This window comes from Brachypodium distachyon, chromosome 4 (assembly GCF_000005505.3).
Source record: "Brachypodium distachyon strain Bd21 chromosome 4, Brachypodium_distachyon_v3.0, whole genome shotgun sequence".
Taxonomy (NCBI): domain Eukaryota; kingdom Viridiplantae; phylum Streptophyta; class Magnoliopsida; order Poales; family Poaceae; genus Brachypodium; species Brachypodium distachyon.
The window spans coordinates 40,174,633-40,191,951 of NC_016134.3; the positions used below are offsets into that span (position 1 = coordinate 40,174,633).

At 46.0% G+C, this 17,319-nt stretch overlaps 5 protein-coding genes and 1 long non-coding RNA gene across 9 annotated transcripts; 1 reads left to right on the top strand and 5 right to left on the bottom strand.

Moving 5' to 3' along the window:
• Positions 1–788: 788 nt before the first annotated feature.
• On the bottom strand, positions 789–3,553 carry LOC100844623 (transmembrane emp24 domain-containing protein p24beta2). Of its 3 annotated transcripts, none has more exons than XM_024463033.1 (5): positions 3,285–3,553; positions 2,262–2,478; positions 1,859–2,045; positions 1,679–1,786; positions 789–1,126 (listed from the first exon to the last, which is right to left on the bottom strand). In XM_024463033.1, exons 2-5 carry the CDS (start codon positions 2,469–2,471, stop codon positions 954–956), a joined length of 678 nt encoding a protein of 225 aa, XP_024318801.1. In that variant the 5' UTR covers positions 2,472–2,478; positions 3,285–3,553; the 3' UTR covers positions 789–953. The 3 variants fall into 3 exon arrangements, with proteins under 3 accessions (XP_024318801.1, XP_024318802.1, XP_010238339.1); XM_024463034.1 differs by having other exon boundaries at positions 789–1,121; positions 3,285–3,543; XM_010240037.3 differs by having other exon boundaries at positions 789–1,087; positions 3,285–3,491.
• A 257-nt stretch (positions 3,554–3,810) lies between these two features.
• Positions 3,811–6,141, bottom strand: LOC100844931 (60S ribosomal protein L7a-1). The gene is made up of 7 exons (XM_003578349.4): positions 6,030–6,141; positions 5,751–5,798; positions 5,463–5,664; positions 4,648–4,817; positions 4,411–4,539; positions 4,237–4,329; positions 3,811–4,153 (listed from the first exon to the last, which is right to left on the bottom strand). The coding sequence occupies exons 1-7, from the start codon at positions 6,030–6,032 to the stop codon at positions 4,022–4,024; spliced, it is 777 nt and encodes a 258-aa protein (XP_003578397.1). The 5' UTR covers positions 6,033–6,141; the 3' UTR covers positions 3,811–4,021.
• A 252-nt stretch (positions 6,142–6,393) lies between these two features.
• On the top strand, positions 6,394–10,600 carry LOC106866639. 2 transcript variants are annotated; one of them, XR_001407591.2, is made up of 3 exons: positions 6,394–6,531; positions 7,967–8,154; positions 10,193–10,600. It is a non-coding gene; the product is annotated as an uncharacterized LOC106866639 (long non-coding RNA). The 2 variants fall into 2 exon arrangements; XR_001407592.2 differs by having other exon boundaries at positions 7,970–8,154.
• LOC100820837 (indole-3-acetic acid-induced protein ARG7) lies at positions 9,017–10,114 on the bottom strand. The gene has a single exon (XM_003576673.4). The coding sequence runs from the start codon at positions 9,768–9,770 to the stop codon at positions 9,339–9,341; it is 432 nt and encodes a 143-aa protein (XP_003576721.1). The 5' UTR covers positions 9,771–10,114; the 3' UTR covers positions 9,017–9,338.
• Positions 10,601–11,387: 787 nt separating the features above from the next.
• LOC100821140 lies at positions 11,388–13,548 on the bottom strand. Its single transcript, XM_003576674.4, has 2 exons — positions 13,214–13,548; positions 11,388–12,332 (listed from the first exon to the last, which is right to left on the bottom strand). Exons 1-2 carry the CDS (start codon positions 13,413–13,415, stop codon positions 11,767–11,769), a joined length of 768 nt encoding a protein of 255 aa, XP_003576722.2. The 5' UTR covers positions 13,416–13,548; the 3' UTR covers positions 11,388–11,766.
• Positions 13,549–15,139: 1,591 nt separating this feature from the next.
• Positions 15,140–16,991, bottom strand: LOC100845240 (bidirectional sugar transporter SWEET11). Its single transcript, XM_003578350.4, has 5 exons — positions 16,740–16,991; positions 16,602–16,638; positions 16,136–16,508; positions 15,869–15,988; positions 15,140–15,758 (listed from the first exon to the last, which is right to left on the bottom strand). The coding sequence occupies exons 1-5, from the start codon at positions 16,795–16,797 to the stop codon at positions 15,471–15,473; spliced, it is 876 nt and encodes a 291-aa protein (XP_003578398.1). The 5' UTR covers positions 16,798–16,991; the 3' UTR covers positions 15,140–15,470.
• Between the last annotated feature and the right edge of the window lie 328 nt (positions 16,992–17,319).

Genomic DNA, 17,319 nt, shown 5'->3' on the forward strand with positions numbered 1-17,319 from the left:
TCTCCCTGGCTCCCTCTAGAGATTAGCCATCGTGCAGATGTCCTTGGATGCCACGACGAGAGGAAGACGTAGACACGTAGTCGAAGAATGGGGCAAAGCGGCTGCACACATCGCGTACTGAGCTTCTTCTCGGCACGTCTGCCCGTAGCTGCAGCAGGGCCTCTGTGGCGTCATCGAGCTCCTTGACATGTTTGTCTTGGCTCCGTTTTTTTCGGCTTCTAGTACCGGCTTCTCCTAGAGGCTGTCCTCACATAGTTTCTTGGAGAAGTCGCATCTCAGATTTAGTTAGGTTTTCAATGTAGTTTACGCCAAACTAATTTGGTAGCCTAACCAAATTTAGGCGGCGGTTTTTCCAAAAAAACTGAGGAAGACAGCTTCAGAAAGACGAAAAGAACCGAAGAAGAGCACTAGGAGCGCGCCGCCGAGGGCAAGCACATCGACGGGGTCGGCCTCCTCGAGCGCGCGCGCCCAGTTGTGGGCCCTGTGGCGGCTGGCGTGCGTGTCCTACTGTCCTCAATGCGGCCGAGGATTGCTACAGAAAAGGTAGCAGGTTTGGGCTGGCAGTGCCTCCTTTCAGCTCGATCCAGTTTTTCTTTTCTTGTTCAGAAAACTAATAATTACGAGATGAAGTTTAAGCGTCTAGTTATTCGCCAATAAAAGAAACATGCCTCATTTTAAGAACTTTAGGGGTCCTTGTGTCGAACATTTTGAGAATTGCACAACTAACCGATTAGCACACATGATTCAAATACTGGTACATATCATATCTCAATTGAGACTCGAGGGCAAACAAGATCATCTCAGGCACTTTAATGTTGCATGATGTGTCCTCTGAAATACAAAATTCTTAAAAGAAAAACGCATGAATGATTGAACAGGGTGCAACAAATCCATACAACGCAGTATTTATGTCCAGTTGGGTTGGTGAGTATAATGAGAGCTATAAGCAGAAATTAGACCCTAGATGAACCCAGCTTGCGCTCGAAGAGACGCCGCAGCAAGTAAATCTGCACAACACTGGCTGCAATAAGGGCAGCTGATTCGAATAGTGCCTTGTGAACCGCCCTCTTGCTCATGTTCTCGTTTACTGCATCACAGTAGGGAAGAAACTCAAGAAGGTGCTGCACTTTTAGCATGATAAGTTTAGTTGGTAATGTCAAATACGCAAGTCAAGAAGACATGGTAAATGGTAATTAATTCCTGCATCAAAGATTAGACATCACGGAGAAAGATTTTTCAATGGAAGGACTCTGATTAAACATGATTCTTACATAGGCATGTGTTCTGACGTTCCTAATTAGTGGAGTACACAGTAGTTCCCAAAATTCAATACAGCCATATCTTCGCAAGTTGGTAAGTGAAGATGGTTCTGTTGGTATTTTTACACTAATGATCAAATAACAGGCTGGACCTCCTAACAGTAAATATTTGTCATAAGTAACATTAGACATTAAGTTACAACTAAGAGCAGCTATTTCATACAAGAGTGAGTGAGAGGACAGCAAAATAGCCTTAAAATGTTACTCCCTCCATCCCATAATTCTTGTCTAAAATTTGTCAAAAAATGGATGAATCTATTCCTAAAAAGCGTCTAAATACATGTAATATTTCGACAAGAATTATGGAATTGAGGGAGTACAATTCAGTAGTACTTAGAAGAGAGCGTGCAGACACTTACGTATTGCTTGGCGGTCGGTTTGGGCCTCCAGCCAGTGTTGTTCAAACTGAATGCTGTAGAGAGCTTCGTCCAACTTAAGGATTTGTGCAAACAGAGGACTAAAATGCTCTGTTATTTCAGAAGGAATCAGTGTAATGTTGTTTATTAGACAAGTTAAATGAAATAAAAGGGAACTCTTACCATCTTTGGCATGCTGGTCAAAATATGAAAAATGACCAACATGCACATCAAAGTCTACAGTTTCATGATACGGGGACTTGTTAGTGAAGCAGAAGCGGTGGACACCTCTCTTCTGAACTACGAATTCAAACTTATCGCTAGTCTTGGCACGGGAATCATGGATTTGGTTGCCATTAGGGTCTTTAACCTGTAATAAATTATGACTGAACAGGCTTCGCCCAATGGATGTGACTTGTAATAAAATAGCTTAGTAAATACAGAGATATTTAGAAATACGAAAATAGTTAGCTAATTATTGTTCCTTCCAACAGTGCAAGCAACAATTTCACCATACTATGGGAAATTGGTGTCTTGCACAAATGGACGATGAGTCTGGTGAGGAATAAGAGAAAGAAAACCATACCACAAGATCGACACCATCCTCAGAATAATGCCAGGGAGTTTCCGCCTTGATCACAACAAAAGATACATGAACTGTATCCCCTTCATAATCAACATTGTGAGAGAAGCACTCTTCTCTATCCATCACAAAGCGAATAGCCACGGCATGGCGCAATAAAGGCATGAGACATAGAACCAAGAAATAAATTAATCTCAAACTCCTCCCGTCCATCAGCTTACTGCAGAAATACAAAAGTAACAACATTATATGCTATCCAACTAGGACTGGAGGATTAACAAACGACTTTGATGCAACAATAAGATGTCATTCAAGACAGTTGGACTAGAGCTTCTCAACTCATACTCTGATAATCAAGGCCACCAAACTAAACACAAACATATAGCATTTGCCTCTCCAAATTCGCATGACTGTAGTACTCCCTCTGTTCCATAAAGATTGGCACGGTTTTGAACTAGAGCTAGTTCAAACCCACGCCAATCTTTATGGAACGGAGGGAGTACAAGATTACATTAATTCACTACAGATTGTGACATTAAATGACTGTCAATATGACAATTTATCATGAACAGATTAAGGGGTGAATTAACCCAGCACCTTCAGTGGATTGCTTAATTCATAAGATAAGACACAGTCGTGTACAACTACAAATTCTACTCCCTCCGTCCCAAAATAAGTGACGTGGATTTGTGAGAGTACATCACGGAAAAAAAAATCTCCCTGAGGTCGCGACAGCTCTGACACTGACTGATCCACGGTGCAAACACACCGAAGCTAGGTAAGAGTAAGAACTGGCGCATTAGCGCAATGGCCATACGGCGAGCCAAGATTTCCCGCTAGATCTAGACAGCTCTAAAAAAAATGCGCGCATTCTCCGTCTCGGCGGGGAACTGGGGATGCGGAATGAGACGCCGCCATAAAACGTTGCATCTTATTAGTAAGGAAACTGATTCGAGCTGATTCGCAGAAAGTAGGAGCGGAATCGAATCGCGTATTGGGGAACAAGGATGGATGGGCCGAGCTGACCTTGGGTGCAGTACGCGAAATCTTTCCCTTCTGCCGGAGATGTCTTGCAGTGTGAGAACGGGGGCTCCCGCCGTTCCGGAATCGGAAGGGAGGAGGTTCGCTTCAACGGAGAGCGGAAAATACGTAGAGCTCACGAGAAGTTGCCTTTCCAGTGGCTTACGCTATGGCCTTGTTCAATTGGGCTTTCTTGGAATTTGCGCGACCACGGCGTGAGACAGCGTGTCAATATGTGGATGTAGCCACGACGTGGTGCGCAAGATGGGCCGGGAAATTGCACCACGAGCAGATATTAGGCCGCACGGACAGCCCAACAAACTTCGTTCCTATACTGACTTTTTTGCTCTGATCCTTTATGTCCGAATTTCTCGGCGACGCGCGTTATAAAAAGGAGGCCTTTGGAGTGACAACATGAATTAAGGATGACCAAAAAACAGACTGCTGTGAGACAAGTTCAAATAAAAATAGAGCGTATTTTTTCCAGAAACACAAGCTCTGCACTAATTTGACACGCTCAAGACAGCTAGACTTAGGGAAGGATATTATGACATATACTCTATAGAAACCAAACATAACAACCACTTCTGATCTTTGCATAGTTTCCCACAAGGTCTGGCGAACACAACAAAAATCAGAAAACCATAACATGATTCCACAGCGCTAAATGAGTTCGAGTTCCTCGTCAAAAACATGACAATGAAAGGGAAACTAAAGAAGAGCATGCTTTGCACAGGCTAGAATTAGGTCATCCGCTGCGCAGCCTCCTTGGCGATGAGCCTTTCCCTGGCCTTGGTCTTAGCTTGTGACTTGGAGCCCATGACACCGCCTCCCCACTTCTTCCTGACCTCATCGAACTTGTCGTTGAAGTTCGCCTGCAGCATAGTAGCCAAACAATTCGTTAGAATAGCACCAAAAGGAAGACACAGTAATGCATAGGGTTTCATGAGTTCCATACCTTGATAGCCTCCAAGATCTTGCTGAAGTCAAGCTTATCCTCATTCTTGACGGTGGTCAGGCACAGAACGGAGGAGGTCTTCTTGTGAACAATCTACAAACGATTATAAGAGAACAGTGAGCATTTGTTCCCAGAAGACCAGTGTAGAACAGAGGGCAGCATAAGAAAATATACCGATCCAAGGCGTGATTTTCCTTTAACAATGCAGTAAGGGACCTCCATCTTCCTGCACAGGGCTGGGAGCCACACAACAAGCTCAATTGGATCAACATCATGAGCAATGACGACCAGCTGGGCTTTGCCCTACAGGAGGAAGAACAACAATTTATCAAAAGATTGTCCATGCACCCACAAAAGCTAGCTATGAGTACTGAAAATGAGGAGAAATCAAGAGAAAACCAAGAAAAGTACCTGCTCAATGAGGTAAGTCACATGGTTAAGGCCATACTTTACAACAATAGGCTTCTTCGCCTCGACAGTTTTTCCTTCAGTCTCAGCCTGGGCCCTCTTCAAAAGCCGCTCCTTCTTGGCAGCCTTGTCCTCAGGGCGGTACTTCAGAAGCATCTTAAACAAGTTGGTAGCTGCAACAAGAAAATATATCAGACATTTGCAACAAAGTTTTTGAGCATATTAAAAAGATGAAGGAGAGAAATTCAAGTTTAAAACATTTTCAATCCTTTTTTAGACATTTCAGCATAAAGAGCAAACACATCTACCAGAATGTGCAACAACAGCAGCAACTATTACTCTAACAATTAGCGACCAAATAGAATCAGCTAATGAACTAAACCACAATGACATCTTGTACTGATTACAAACTCTTTAGTAACATCAGATTAATGTCAATATCAGTGAAACATTAGACAAGCTTAAATAGTCTGTTGTGAAACCGCAAGTTGAAAAATCAAAAACATATTCTAATTCATGTAAATAGAAGGTTCCATTCATTAAAAACATCACATGTAAATTAACATATCAAAGAAGGTAGTGTTGACCTTTTTAACTGGCAGAGACCAGGTATTTAGCACACACAACATACATACCCCTTAATCATGCAACATTAGGACTCTCAATGTCACCTACTCGAAAACTCACTTGACTATCTTCATCAATTTAGGAGTCGTCCATTAAACTACTGAACTGTAACAACCTAACAATAAATCTGCCAACGACATCACACATGACAGGATTACCAGTCAAGTGAATGCACAAATAAATGTATATACCGAGGTTCTTGTCGAGGGTGCGGGTGAACTGGTGGAGCGCCGGGGGAACCTTGAGGCGCTGCTTGAGGATGCGGCGCTGGCGCTGGATGCGCACGACCTTGGGCCACTTCACGAACCGGTGGAGGTCCTTCTTGGGCGGCAGCGCGCCACCGATGCCGAACTGCTTCGGCCTCTTCTCGAACAGCGGGTTCGTGACCTTCTCCTGCAACCAAATCCAACAAAATCACGCACGGTACAACCAAGAATACACAGAGATTTCAAGCGATAACAGAGCGTAGGGTGCCGTACCGCTTTCTTCTTCGCCGGAACTGGCGCCCTGCCGCCTCGCTTCGGGGCCTGCGAGATTTGCGATCCACACTCATTAAGTCATATTCCAAGATTCACACATGAATTCCAGGCAAACGTTAGAAAGATAAGCTATCTACGAGACGGCTGCTCCTAAGATCCACAAAGATGGCTAAAAACAACGCACACAGAATCGGCTAACACTCCAGCCTTTTGACCGGTAGGAAATTGGAACAGCAGCGACATACTTGGACCAAGAAGGAATCGACGGCGGGGACGTACCATTTCGCCGACGGGGAGCTTGCGGTTCCGCGAGGGGGGCGGCGACGAGGGGTAGGAGGTGAAGGAGTAGGCGGCGAGGGGTGCTCCGGGGCAGTTTTATAAAGGAAGCGTATAGCCGGCGTGGACGTTTTCTGAACGTCGGATGCGAGGGGTAAGCGAGGGTTGGCAGGTCTCGGCCGTCCAGTGCCAGGATTAGGGTTTATGTGATCCCACCTGGGCCGTGGCCGAAAGACAGATTGGAAAGTAGACGGGCCGGGCCGGGCCGAAACAAGATGGGCCGGTTTGTTCAAGAAAGTGTTTTCTGGAAGAAAAATAATGTTGATTCGAGTCGAGACGATTGCTTGGAAACTTTCAATTTCAACCCCTCGAACATTTTAATAACGTAGGCGCCGGTCCGTCCATCCAACCTTGAGCCATGGCGAAGAGGCGGAGCGAGCGAAGCAGCGAGGCGAAGCCGCGGGAGTCGCCGTCTTCCGCAGGAAAACAGAAATCACATCTAGTTGTAAGTATTCAGCATGTAGCCTTGCAAAATTCATGAGACTCCCGGGGTTTCCCTCTGCTATTTTTGCGGTATTTTGGGGATGCCGACACCAAGTCTCGCGGTTCGTTCTTCTTCTTAGTTCTTACCTAGGTCAGAGAAATTTGGGGATATGTAGAGATGTGCTCCCTCTGTCCCGTCTTAAGTGACTCAAATTTGCTTTTCGTCACTTAATGTGAGACGGAGGAAGTAGTTCGTACATGGCCTTGGTGTGTATGTGTATTTATTTTCTTCCAGAATAGGCGATTGGTGGTAACTTTATTGTGCCTGCATATTGTGATGTCTTGGTTAGTTCTTTCTTTAGTACTACCATACCATGAGAAATGCTGAATCGATATCAAATTGCATAACTGATCTGAGTTTCAAAAGGAGCTGCAGTCACTATCTGTGCCAAGTTTTTATCTTCGTTACTAGTTTTTCCTTTTTTAAGTATATTTGGTTTGCTGCCATAGGCTGGACTTGTACCTTCCAAAATTACTTAACGGTTTTGTTCCCCTTCTTTTCTTCCTTTTTAATCTTGTATTTACTTCTTGGTTGAGTTCTTCTCGACCACTTTGGCAATGAAAAGCACGATGTGCTCTTTTCGTCAAAAATAAATAAATTTGCTTAACGGAACTTCAAGTCTTCAACCCGCTTTTTATACCACTATACCAAGACATGTTGCCATGTATAGTACTGGGCGTTTCACCAAGCTCTTGGCCCCAGCTTTTCAGATAAGTTGGAGGTAGTGAAAACAAGATAGATCCAGCTTTTGACTCTGGAGGAGTCAAATTAAGATGGACCTTAACTCATTTTTTTTTAACGCTGGCACACTCCTGTTGGTGCTTCAAATGCTTCGAAAGTTAGCGTTGTGTTAATTAGTCAATGATTAAGGCAATATTATATAAAGATCTCTACATCTACATATCGTTCCCAGTTGTTCGTGGGTCAGAAAGTGTTAGTTGCAATTATATAAAGGAGAGGTTAGAGATAACGTGATTATGCCTCTAGAAACCTTGGAGTACAAGTGTTAGCTGGACCCAAAACTAATGGCTATATCTTTTCCATGCCATTGAATATATACAGTACCAGAGATTTGACAAACCTGGCAATGGTCAATGTTGTAAAGGCTGTTTATCAAGAGTTCAAGACGTGGTAAACATACGCTTTCCTGGTTTGTCTTTGGATATTCAAAATATCCTCCACCTATATTTTTTTTCTTCTAATCATGATAGTATAGTGCGGCAACTGTAATTCTGTAACTGGGTTGGACTGATTGGTTGGAAGTTCAAACAATAGGAAAAAGCTAGATCAATCAGTTCATTATTCTTATTATTTTTCTGGAATACCTATACTAAGCAGTTGGCATTGGCTGCTGTCCCCCCCCCCCCCCCCCCCTCAATCTACTGATGCTCGATAGCAGGCTGGTGGCCTTCAGTGCTCTGAATGAAACAAATAATACGGAATCGATAAGCTTGTCTGGGTTGCAGGACGTCTGACTCAGCGAACCTGGAATTCCAGTTCTTCTAACTGTTTGCCAGCAAGCATCAGATGCTGCCGGGAAAAGAGCCTGAAGCGCTGTTGAAAATGATAGCTTGGATGTTGCTGGTATGTACAGCAATGCACTAATAAAATAGCTTTGTCTTGAATAAATTTATGTGCCTAGAGTAATTAATCTTAGTCTTTCCTTTCCGTTGCTGAGACTTGGAATATACTGGAGTATTATACAGATGGCAAATCTTCCTTTTAGTAGACCAAAATGGAACAACCATGGTTGGTTGTTTATCTACTACTACTTGTCCCTTGCTTTTTTTTATCTTTTTTTTTGCGGGGAGCATTTTTGTATCCATACCATTAAACCAATATAACCGAGTTTCCCTGTTTTTGGTTCTTTAAAGTGGTAGGGTTTTTTTTTATATATTAGATCATGTTATTGATGCTAAACCTCTATTGTTGTGACGTGTGTCTAGTCGGCAACCTTTTTATGTGCTGCTAGCTTAGGGATTAAAATATTTGGAATATGAATTGAAGCTCTGTTGTCCTGTGTGCCAATGGACTTCAGATAAGTTCTGATAGCAAATCAGTGAACTATAAAAGAAGTCACTATAGTTGATGAATCTAGCTCGTTCGGCAGCCCTCATTTCATTTCATTTGGTAGAAATGAAATAAAAGAATCGATAGGATTTATTTGGTTGATTTGAATTCAATATTCAAAATCATGTTTGTCTGGCACATGAATTTTTAATGCAAGACTAAACCAGAGGAATGATGTATTTTGGAGCGAAATTGGGGTTAGGTATAGGAACAACTCCATAAAATTTCAGATTGAATTACAGTACCCTATTCTATGCTAGCCAAACAAGTTGGTTTCCTAGAATCCAAAATGAATTATAGGATTCTATACCCAAATGATGGGAACCAAACGAGCTTAGAGTAATTCCATCTGAATCACTTGCAATAGTGTGAGATATATTGAAATGTGCAATTTTACTTTGATATTTCACCATACAGACCACAAAGAACTGACAAAAGCTATTTTGCATTTGTAAAATACTTCCATCAGCAGTTACCACAACTTTGGAGGGGAATACACATCAACATCTAACATTACCTCTGCTCGCAAAGAAAAAATGAGAAGAAAAATATCTAACGTTGCCCAGTATATTATGAGGTTGTTTACCATACTTGGGAAGCCTAAGGTTGCTATCAAGGTTTACAATATAGTTTGAGAATATGAGCTCAACACAAATTCAGAGCTCGCCAACTCAGCATATAATCCAATCCAATGCATGCTATGACCGGCCGATGTGGACCAGCCGGCCGCCGGTGCCTAGCAGCCGGTAGGCGGACTGGCCCCTCGCAAGGCCGCACCCCTTCCCCGCCGCCGCCTTCCTACAGGCCGCCGCCTGCTTCTCCTCCCTGATCTGCTCCAGCACGCCAGTGAACGCCTCGGCGTTGCACGGGAGCTGGAGCGGGCCTGTGGCCGCATACCCGAACACCTCCTCTGCCTCCTCCAGCAGCGCCACGAACAACGGGTGGTTCACGCACTCGGTGCGCACCACAAACCGCTGTCTGCCTGCGCCGACATAAACTGAGAAACAGCCCTCTGCTGGCTTCTGCCTCGCCGTTGGCGTGCTCCGGCATCGCTCCAGAGTCTTGGTGATCAGCCCACCGGCCTTCCTCCCTCTCACCTCCGTTGCCGGCCTCTTCTCCGCAATGCCCATGAGGTCCCCACTCGTGAAGCACCGGTGCACAAAACTCAGCAAGCTAGGTGTAGCTAGACGCTAGTTACTTGAAAGTTGCAAAAAACTTTAGCAAGCTTAGAATTTTGGAGGCGGAGAGGAGAGGGGTGGAATGACATATATATGGAGAGACGGATCGACCAAACGGTGGCTCTTCAGAGAAAGGCCATTTAGTGGTAGGGAGACGATGAGAGTGACCCAAGAACTTTTCTTTTACTAGAACACGCAGAAGACTTGGGCAGCATTTCATTAAAAAGAGAGAAAAAATCAAGAAAACAGTCAGGCAATTATTGCGTATATAGAATTAAGGTTGCGCCTTGTATCTTTTAGCGGCTCTTGTCCTATATTATTCCATGATACATGCATATATTAGTAATAATTTTAATCAGGGTGCGATTTGGCAGGCTCGGAAGGTTAACTTAAGGAGGAGCTGCACAAAGCCTGCGACCGTGGAAACGGGTGACATCATGGACGTCGACTCAGATGGGCAAAGGCGCGTCATGGCAATAATGCATTAGATTTAGCTGCAAATTAATTAAGCCTATCTGACCTGTGTGCATGATTGTGATTAGTTTGGAGGTGTCAAGCTCCCCAACCACAAGGCTTGTTTAGCTTAGCGACTCTGTTGTTCATTTTCTGTATGCATACAACGCTCCAAACCGACCGTTCCTCCGTAGGTTTGTTTTGTGGATTCAGGCTTGCAATTGGGCGTCTGTGTTATCAGCGCTCTAGGATCTGACACCTGGGTCCAATAATGCACGAATGATACTTGATAACTTATTACTGGATAATGTTTGTGTAGATTTAAGGGAGCTAGATGTGTGTCTCCACCTGATTGCTGGAATACTGTTCAACCTTGAAGCCGTTGGCAAGAGTTTTTCAGGAAGGGAAACTTCTCTTCTGAACGCATGAAAACAAACACCATGTCGTCTCTTATTTTTGTTAGAACCAGAGATGAGATAGAATCAATTTAAATAAAGTACAGGATAACTTGCGAACTGAGCCTAACTCAGGTGGCCTGGTTCTTTCCTTGTGGTGGAATCAGCCCACGCAGGTTCAAATCCGTCAACAGCGAGGCGCTTGCGGTGACTTCGTCATTCTGTCAAGATCAGCCGGTTCAGTTTTTCACAGGTGTTCATATGGGTAAGGTGTGAGTGTACGCGCGTGTTGTGAGCGTCTGTTTGTACTGTGCTTCTAAAAAAAGTACAGTGTACTCCTGTCTATCTTACCCTTTTATTTCTTCTTCTTTTTTGACGGCAAAACCCCTTTTACTACTCTAAAATAAGCGTTACGGAATATATCTGAAATCAAAAAGAGGTATTCCCTCCGTTCGGAAATAAGTAACCCGGATTTGGCTAGATTCATATGTATTTATACACTAAAACGCATCTAGATACGTATGAATCTAGGAAACGGTATTTGCTTCACGCAGACAATGCTCGGAACTAATCTTCATGAAGTCGAGAGACAGGTGATAACAATCGTCAAGGATTGCCGCTGTGCACCATAAGATTGCAAGCCCGTTTGTATCTCCCTCAGCACAGCGATTCTAACTCACGAGCCATGAGGTCCACACGCGTGTTGGTAGGATCCAAGAGAAAAGCCAAGGCAGCGATTCTGATTCACTCTATTTGCAGCAATCAGTTACAGGCACGCGTGCAGCTATTCCTTCTCGCCCACACGCAGATTGGGCAAACTTCCAGGTCCCTTACGTGGGGCGAGCAGATAGCCGACGAAGCATTTTATGTCAATTCGTGGGTTGTATGCCTCTGTTCTTACACTAGCTAGAAACAAACAGAGCACGCTAATGGTCGTGGCTAGGATTAATCACCACGTCGGTCCATGCATTCATCAGCTCAATGAATTACACACCGTGGCATCATGGTACTACAACACATAAACTACCCGGGCTAACCAACAAGGCTAAATTCTCGTGTCTTGTAGTAGTCAAGCTTTCTTCACTGACCCCGGCCAAAGCCTATGGCCCGGACGCCGCTGCCTGGGAAGGCGCCGATGCCGGCTGATAGAGCGGGAACGGCAAGAAGGGCGGCCGCAGGAATGGCACGAGCCACTCCGGCACCGGGAACGGCCACGGGAATGACACCGTCCCTCCTGCCGGGAACGGGAGCCCCCGGAACGGCGGCCAGAGCAGCGGCATGAGCGGCCAGAAGAAGAGCGACTCCCCGAAGCCGCCATTGCCGCTGCCGCGGCAGAGCGTGGCGTCCCGCTTGGCGGGGCGGAAGTTGAGCGCGTTGAGGTTGAGGAAGCACGACGACGCGCCATTGCGGGGGCGGCCGCGGAGAGCGATGTGCTGCGAGGAGCCGCGGAGGCCCGGGACGGCGCAGGCGGAGGAGGAGCTGCGGAGGAGCGTGGCGCGGCACGAGGACCGGAGCTCGTGGCCCTCGCGGCACTCGAAGCCCTCCACTGGGGGAACGTCAAGCTTGTACACGCCGTGCTGGTCCGTCATCCGCTCCGCCTCCAGGGAGATCATCTCCGACAGCGTCGAGTTCGCCTTGAAGCTGCACTGGATCAGCACCCGGGCACCTGCACGGAACCATCCATGGACATCAGTGATGGTGGATAGATTAAGATTCAGTAGCTACGTTGTGTGGAGTGGCAGCCAGAGCTAGCAGGGGATCTGTTTCAGTGTGAGGCCGTGAGGATGAAGCACGCTGTTCGTATCTCATAGGCGTGCAATGCCTTTGCAGCTCAGACACACGTGTGTCAATCTTAAATCTCTGAATTGTTCATGTCATAGACAAAAATTTACTCGCAACGCCAAGTTAAGTTGCTCATCTGCAAGCAACATGAATCAATACCTGTATGCCAAGCTTTAAGACAGGAGGGCCTGCCTCGTGAAACTTCAGTTGTAAAAACATCTTGTCAAGCATGAGTCTGAGCTAAACTACGTTTCCAATTTTGGGAGCAATGCAATAGACTAAACATACTGTACTACTGTAAATCCAGAACATTACACAGACATATTTATGTGGTTTAATCAACTGTTGTATTCTTTAGCTTCGTAAGCAAATCAATATAGCAAAAAAGTATGCCTAATGCCTCCTCATCTCATATCAGGTCGTCAGAGTTCAGACTACAGAACACCTTAAGTCTGAAGTAACTTGTGATGTCTGCTTATCAGTTTTCAGTACACCTCTAAAAGCCAAAACAAAAAGGAACGAGGGTACAAATAGCTAGTCCTCCTAAGACATCTGACATCTATAGCACTGCACATGGAGCAACAGATACACACAGCCTGTAATAGTACCTGAAAATACAGAAATTAATGTAAAAGAAAAGAATTGATACGGAGTACTTGATTAGCTAGCGCATTCCATTACAGATCAAGCTAAGGCAATGCAGGACGAGACAGTGGCCGAAACCAATGCAGGAAGAGACAGGGTTGCACGGGATATTCTGTTCACCTTTGAGGAAGAAGCTGTGCTTGGAGAAGGTGTTGTTGGAGCAGGCGTCGCAGTAGACGGAGCCGACCACGGTGATGTTGTTGGGCAGGAACGGCCTGGCCTCGGCGCCGCTGACGAGCGTCAACGCAACCGTCGCCACCAGCAGCGCCATCAACGACGGCACGGCAACAGGAAGAACTCTGGAGCTCGCCATTGCGGCCATTACGAGATCGGCCTAGCTAGGCAGCAATAGAGATGAGGTAGCGGGGAGAGTGACGAGGGAGCAGGGGAGGGGGGGGAGAGGAGGTGAGGAAGGATACAAGTGCATGTGAATGGGCTTGGACTGGCGCGGAGACATGGAGAAGCTGGTCAAGCACTAGCTGCTGCTGTGTGGTGTTGTGGTCTCCTTTCTTTTTTCCCATTTTCTTTTGCTCCGTGAAGGTTGAGATAGCATTTGTTTGGGTTTACCCGTTTTGGGACCAAGTAGAATTCTGAAACATGCAATTTAGGGCGCATACTTCAGTGCGAGATCACTAAAAAAGTACATAAACTCGCAGGCTTCACATGGTTCTGGATTTGCTTAAGCTTATGGATAAGACTAATCTGTTTTAACATGTCCAATCTCCTGAACAAGGCGTGCAAGTGTCACCAAAATCTGTGAACAACTGAACATGTGTGAACAACCTTGCAGAGAGCACGGAGACAATGGGATTTTGGACTGGGCTGCCGCCTGCAATGGGCTTACTAGACGGGCCATGTTCACGCGCAGCCTGTTGACCGACTACTGGGCCACGGTAGCTAACCGTAGGTGAACGAACACCAAAATTTCCTTTGGTTGCTTTGCAAGAAGAAGAACTGAATCCAAAAAGGTCCCACTTTTGTAAAGGTTCAATTTTCATTCTATAATTTTTGTGTGTGCAAAATAAATATGAATTTTCAAGAAACTCTACTTTTCGTCCTTAAACCGGTTTTTAGGTCGATTAATTCAACAACCAACTTCAGTTTTTTTTTTCGAAAAGGAAGATAACCTCCGGCTTCTGCATCGACTTCATGACATGTTTTGCCTATCTTGTCATGCCTCTTCTTCCTTTTTTCTCTCGGGTTTTGACAAATTGGAGAACACAAAATGAAAAGACGTGTTCGAGTATAAGCGGATTGCGTTTTTTTGTCATGATCTCAAGCTGGGTGAATTGACTTGGTGCATGCAACTTTACACGGTATCAGAGTGAGTAGGTCTAACTCTACAAGAGGAGAAACGAGAGAGAATCGACTTGTCTAAGTTGCGTCTATTTTACTATCGGTTCGAACTTTTGAGTGAACTGGTTAGGTGCACCTGTACATGACTCTAGAGAATGGCGGAAAGAAAGATAATCTCTTCTTCTTTTTTTGCAAAGAGAAAAAAAAAGATAATTGGCTCGTTTAAGTTTACAGCATTGAGAAAAGCGTCTGTTTTTACCCAAGATTTACACATAAATTCTTCGCATCCATGATGTGTAGATAATTAAACCGAGGGTAACAAACAGTTTCTGGCCTCGCGCGGGGGGCGTACGGCCGGTTGTTGGGCGCGCACTCGCTCACCTCGCATCGCCTGCAGGCCGACACGACACACGTACGTACGTCCTGGCGCGATCCTTGGAGGGAGTTCACTTCCACAATATTGCCGGTGGATCCAGGGGCGCGCCCTATCCTTGTAAGCTTTTTTACGGCTTGAACCTCGAAGCATCCTCCACCGCGCGCATCGCCTTTCAATTCCGTAACCTCTAACCTAGCTAGTCCTGTGGCTAGTGCGTCGGGTTCTTTCGGTGATCGAAATCAAGAACATGCCATGCTCGCTTTAGTTTCCGTTTGCTTTTGTTCTTGTACATGCATGAGCTAAAACGGACTCCCGACACTCCGAGATTGATATGCACTTTGGCACTTGAAAAGAACAAACAGGGACATTTCACATTTGTTAATGCAAACTAAACACGGGATTAATTCATCATTAATTAGTGGCAGTACAAGCAACGACGAGAGTACGTACGTGCCTGATCTGTTTACAAGCTTATTGCCCAGGGCATGTGAATGGTAGCATATTGCCCAAGAGAACCTCTGATTAACAACACACGAATGTAAATTAACCGTACACAAAACAAACGACTGCAATGAAAGCAGCTGAATGATTAAGCAATACTACCCGTTTTGTTTAGATGATCGCAATACTACCAGTATATATACGTATTTCTATTAGCGGCCGGCCGTGTTGCCGAATCATGAGTGAGTGTGGATTAAGCCTTGGTCAGAAGGCCTTGATGTATCCCTTGCGCGGGGTGGGCGTCCCGATCTCCTGCTCCATCTTCTGCAGCTCCGCCAGCACCGGCAGCGTGCTCACCGTCAGCATGGCCACGGCCGGGTGCGTGCCCGCGGGGAGCTCCACCTCCTGATCCGCCGCCGCCGACGCGGCGGGCTCCGTGGACACGTCGTCGATGGACGTCGGCAGCACCAGCGCCGACGTGCCGGGCTTCCGGTAGCAGAAGTAGAGCGTCATCTGGGCGATCCCGAAGAAGAACCCGCCCACGTTCGGCAGCTGCATGCATATTTTGGCATAGTTTAATTAATCAGGAAAAGACATGCATGCATGGATGTATGATTAATTAATGAAAAAGGAACTGATTAAGTGTGCAATGATATTTTTACCGTGACGTAGATGTCCTTGGTAAAGAGTCCGTAGAAGAACCAGGCGACGGCGCTGAGGGTGAGGAAGAAGGAGAGCGAGAAGGGCATGTACTCGGCGCTCTTCGTCTTGATCACCACAAACTATATATAATCAACCAGTTAATGAGATCAATTCTGATCGACTCCGTTAATTAATTAACCAACTATATATGATAAGTAGCTTTGATGTGACTTTTAAGTTCAATAAAAATTCCCTATATCGAAAAAAGAGTATGATAAGTAGCTTACGATGACGCTGAGGGGCGCGACGAAGACGGCCATGGAGAAGGCGAGGCAGATGGAGCCGAGGACCTTGACGCGGTGCATGGGGGCGACGAGGAAGACGGTGACGGCGACGATGAGGGAGAAGGCGGCGACGTTGAGGAGGAGGAAGGAGGCCAGGGTGCGGAGCCTGGCGGGCCTGGGCGCGTACACCAGGTAGAGCACGATGTAGGCCGCCTCCACCACGCACCCGAAGGCGTTGATGGTCAGCAGCGGGCTGGAGTTGGTCTTCACCAGCGCGTACAGGATCCACAGCGTGCAGCTGAAGAGCGCCACCACGTAGGGAACCGAGCTGAACCCCTCCGTCGACTTCTTCCGGTACACGCGCAGGAACGTCGGCCTGTTTTATTTGTTTGTTTGTTTATTCCCCACGCAAGCATGCAAAAATCAATTACAACATTGACCAGAACATGCATGTATGAATGGCACTTACGTTGGCGCGAGGAACACCAGGAAGGAGATGATGTTCCCTGCATAGATCGAAAAAGAAACAGAGAAAAATGTATGTCAGTAAGATTCATGTCTCACAAAACATTCCTGCATATACATGCATGGCGATGGATGTGCGAACCTAGGATGCCGAAAGCAGAGGCCCATGGGTGAGCCATGGAGAAGAGTGCTCCAGCCATCCTGCGGCTCTCACACAAAAAGACTAGCTAGCTTGGAGCTCCACCGGCCGGTTGAGCAGAGGTACGTACGTATCTACCAGTGCAAGACAGAACACGGCTGCACGGTTACAATAGTGGAAGGCTAGATCAGAGATGTTTGCATTGACCTCTGTTCTTCTCCTTCCCAAAGAACAGGGCAGGAGAGAAGCCAATGCTGGTGTGGTTTTCTGTAGGGGAATGGGTCGTGTATATATAGCAGAGCAGAGAGCACGAGTGGTCTTCCGTTCGATTTAGGTCTCGTGCAAGGGTTTGGTTAAGCGTGCCTGCATATCAGCGTTTAGATGCGTGTATGCAGGCTTGCCAGATGTGCTATGTTATCAGAATTTGGACACATTACCGGAAGAAAAAAGGTGGCTATCCGGCCGTTAAATTCTTGACTTCCATGCCATTGCCATGCATGCGTACGTGGCTTCCACAAGGACATGCGAAAATAGTAATACACACGTGTACATAAGTAAGCTAGCTTACTTAGTACGGAGTACT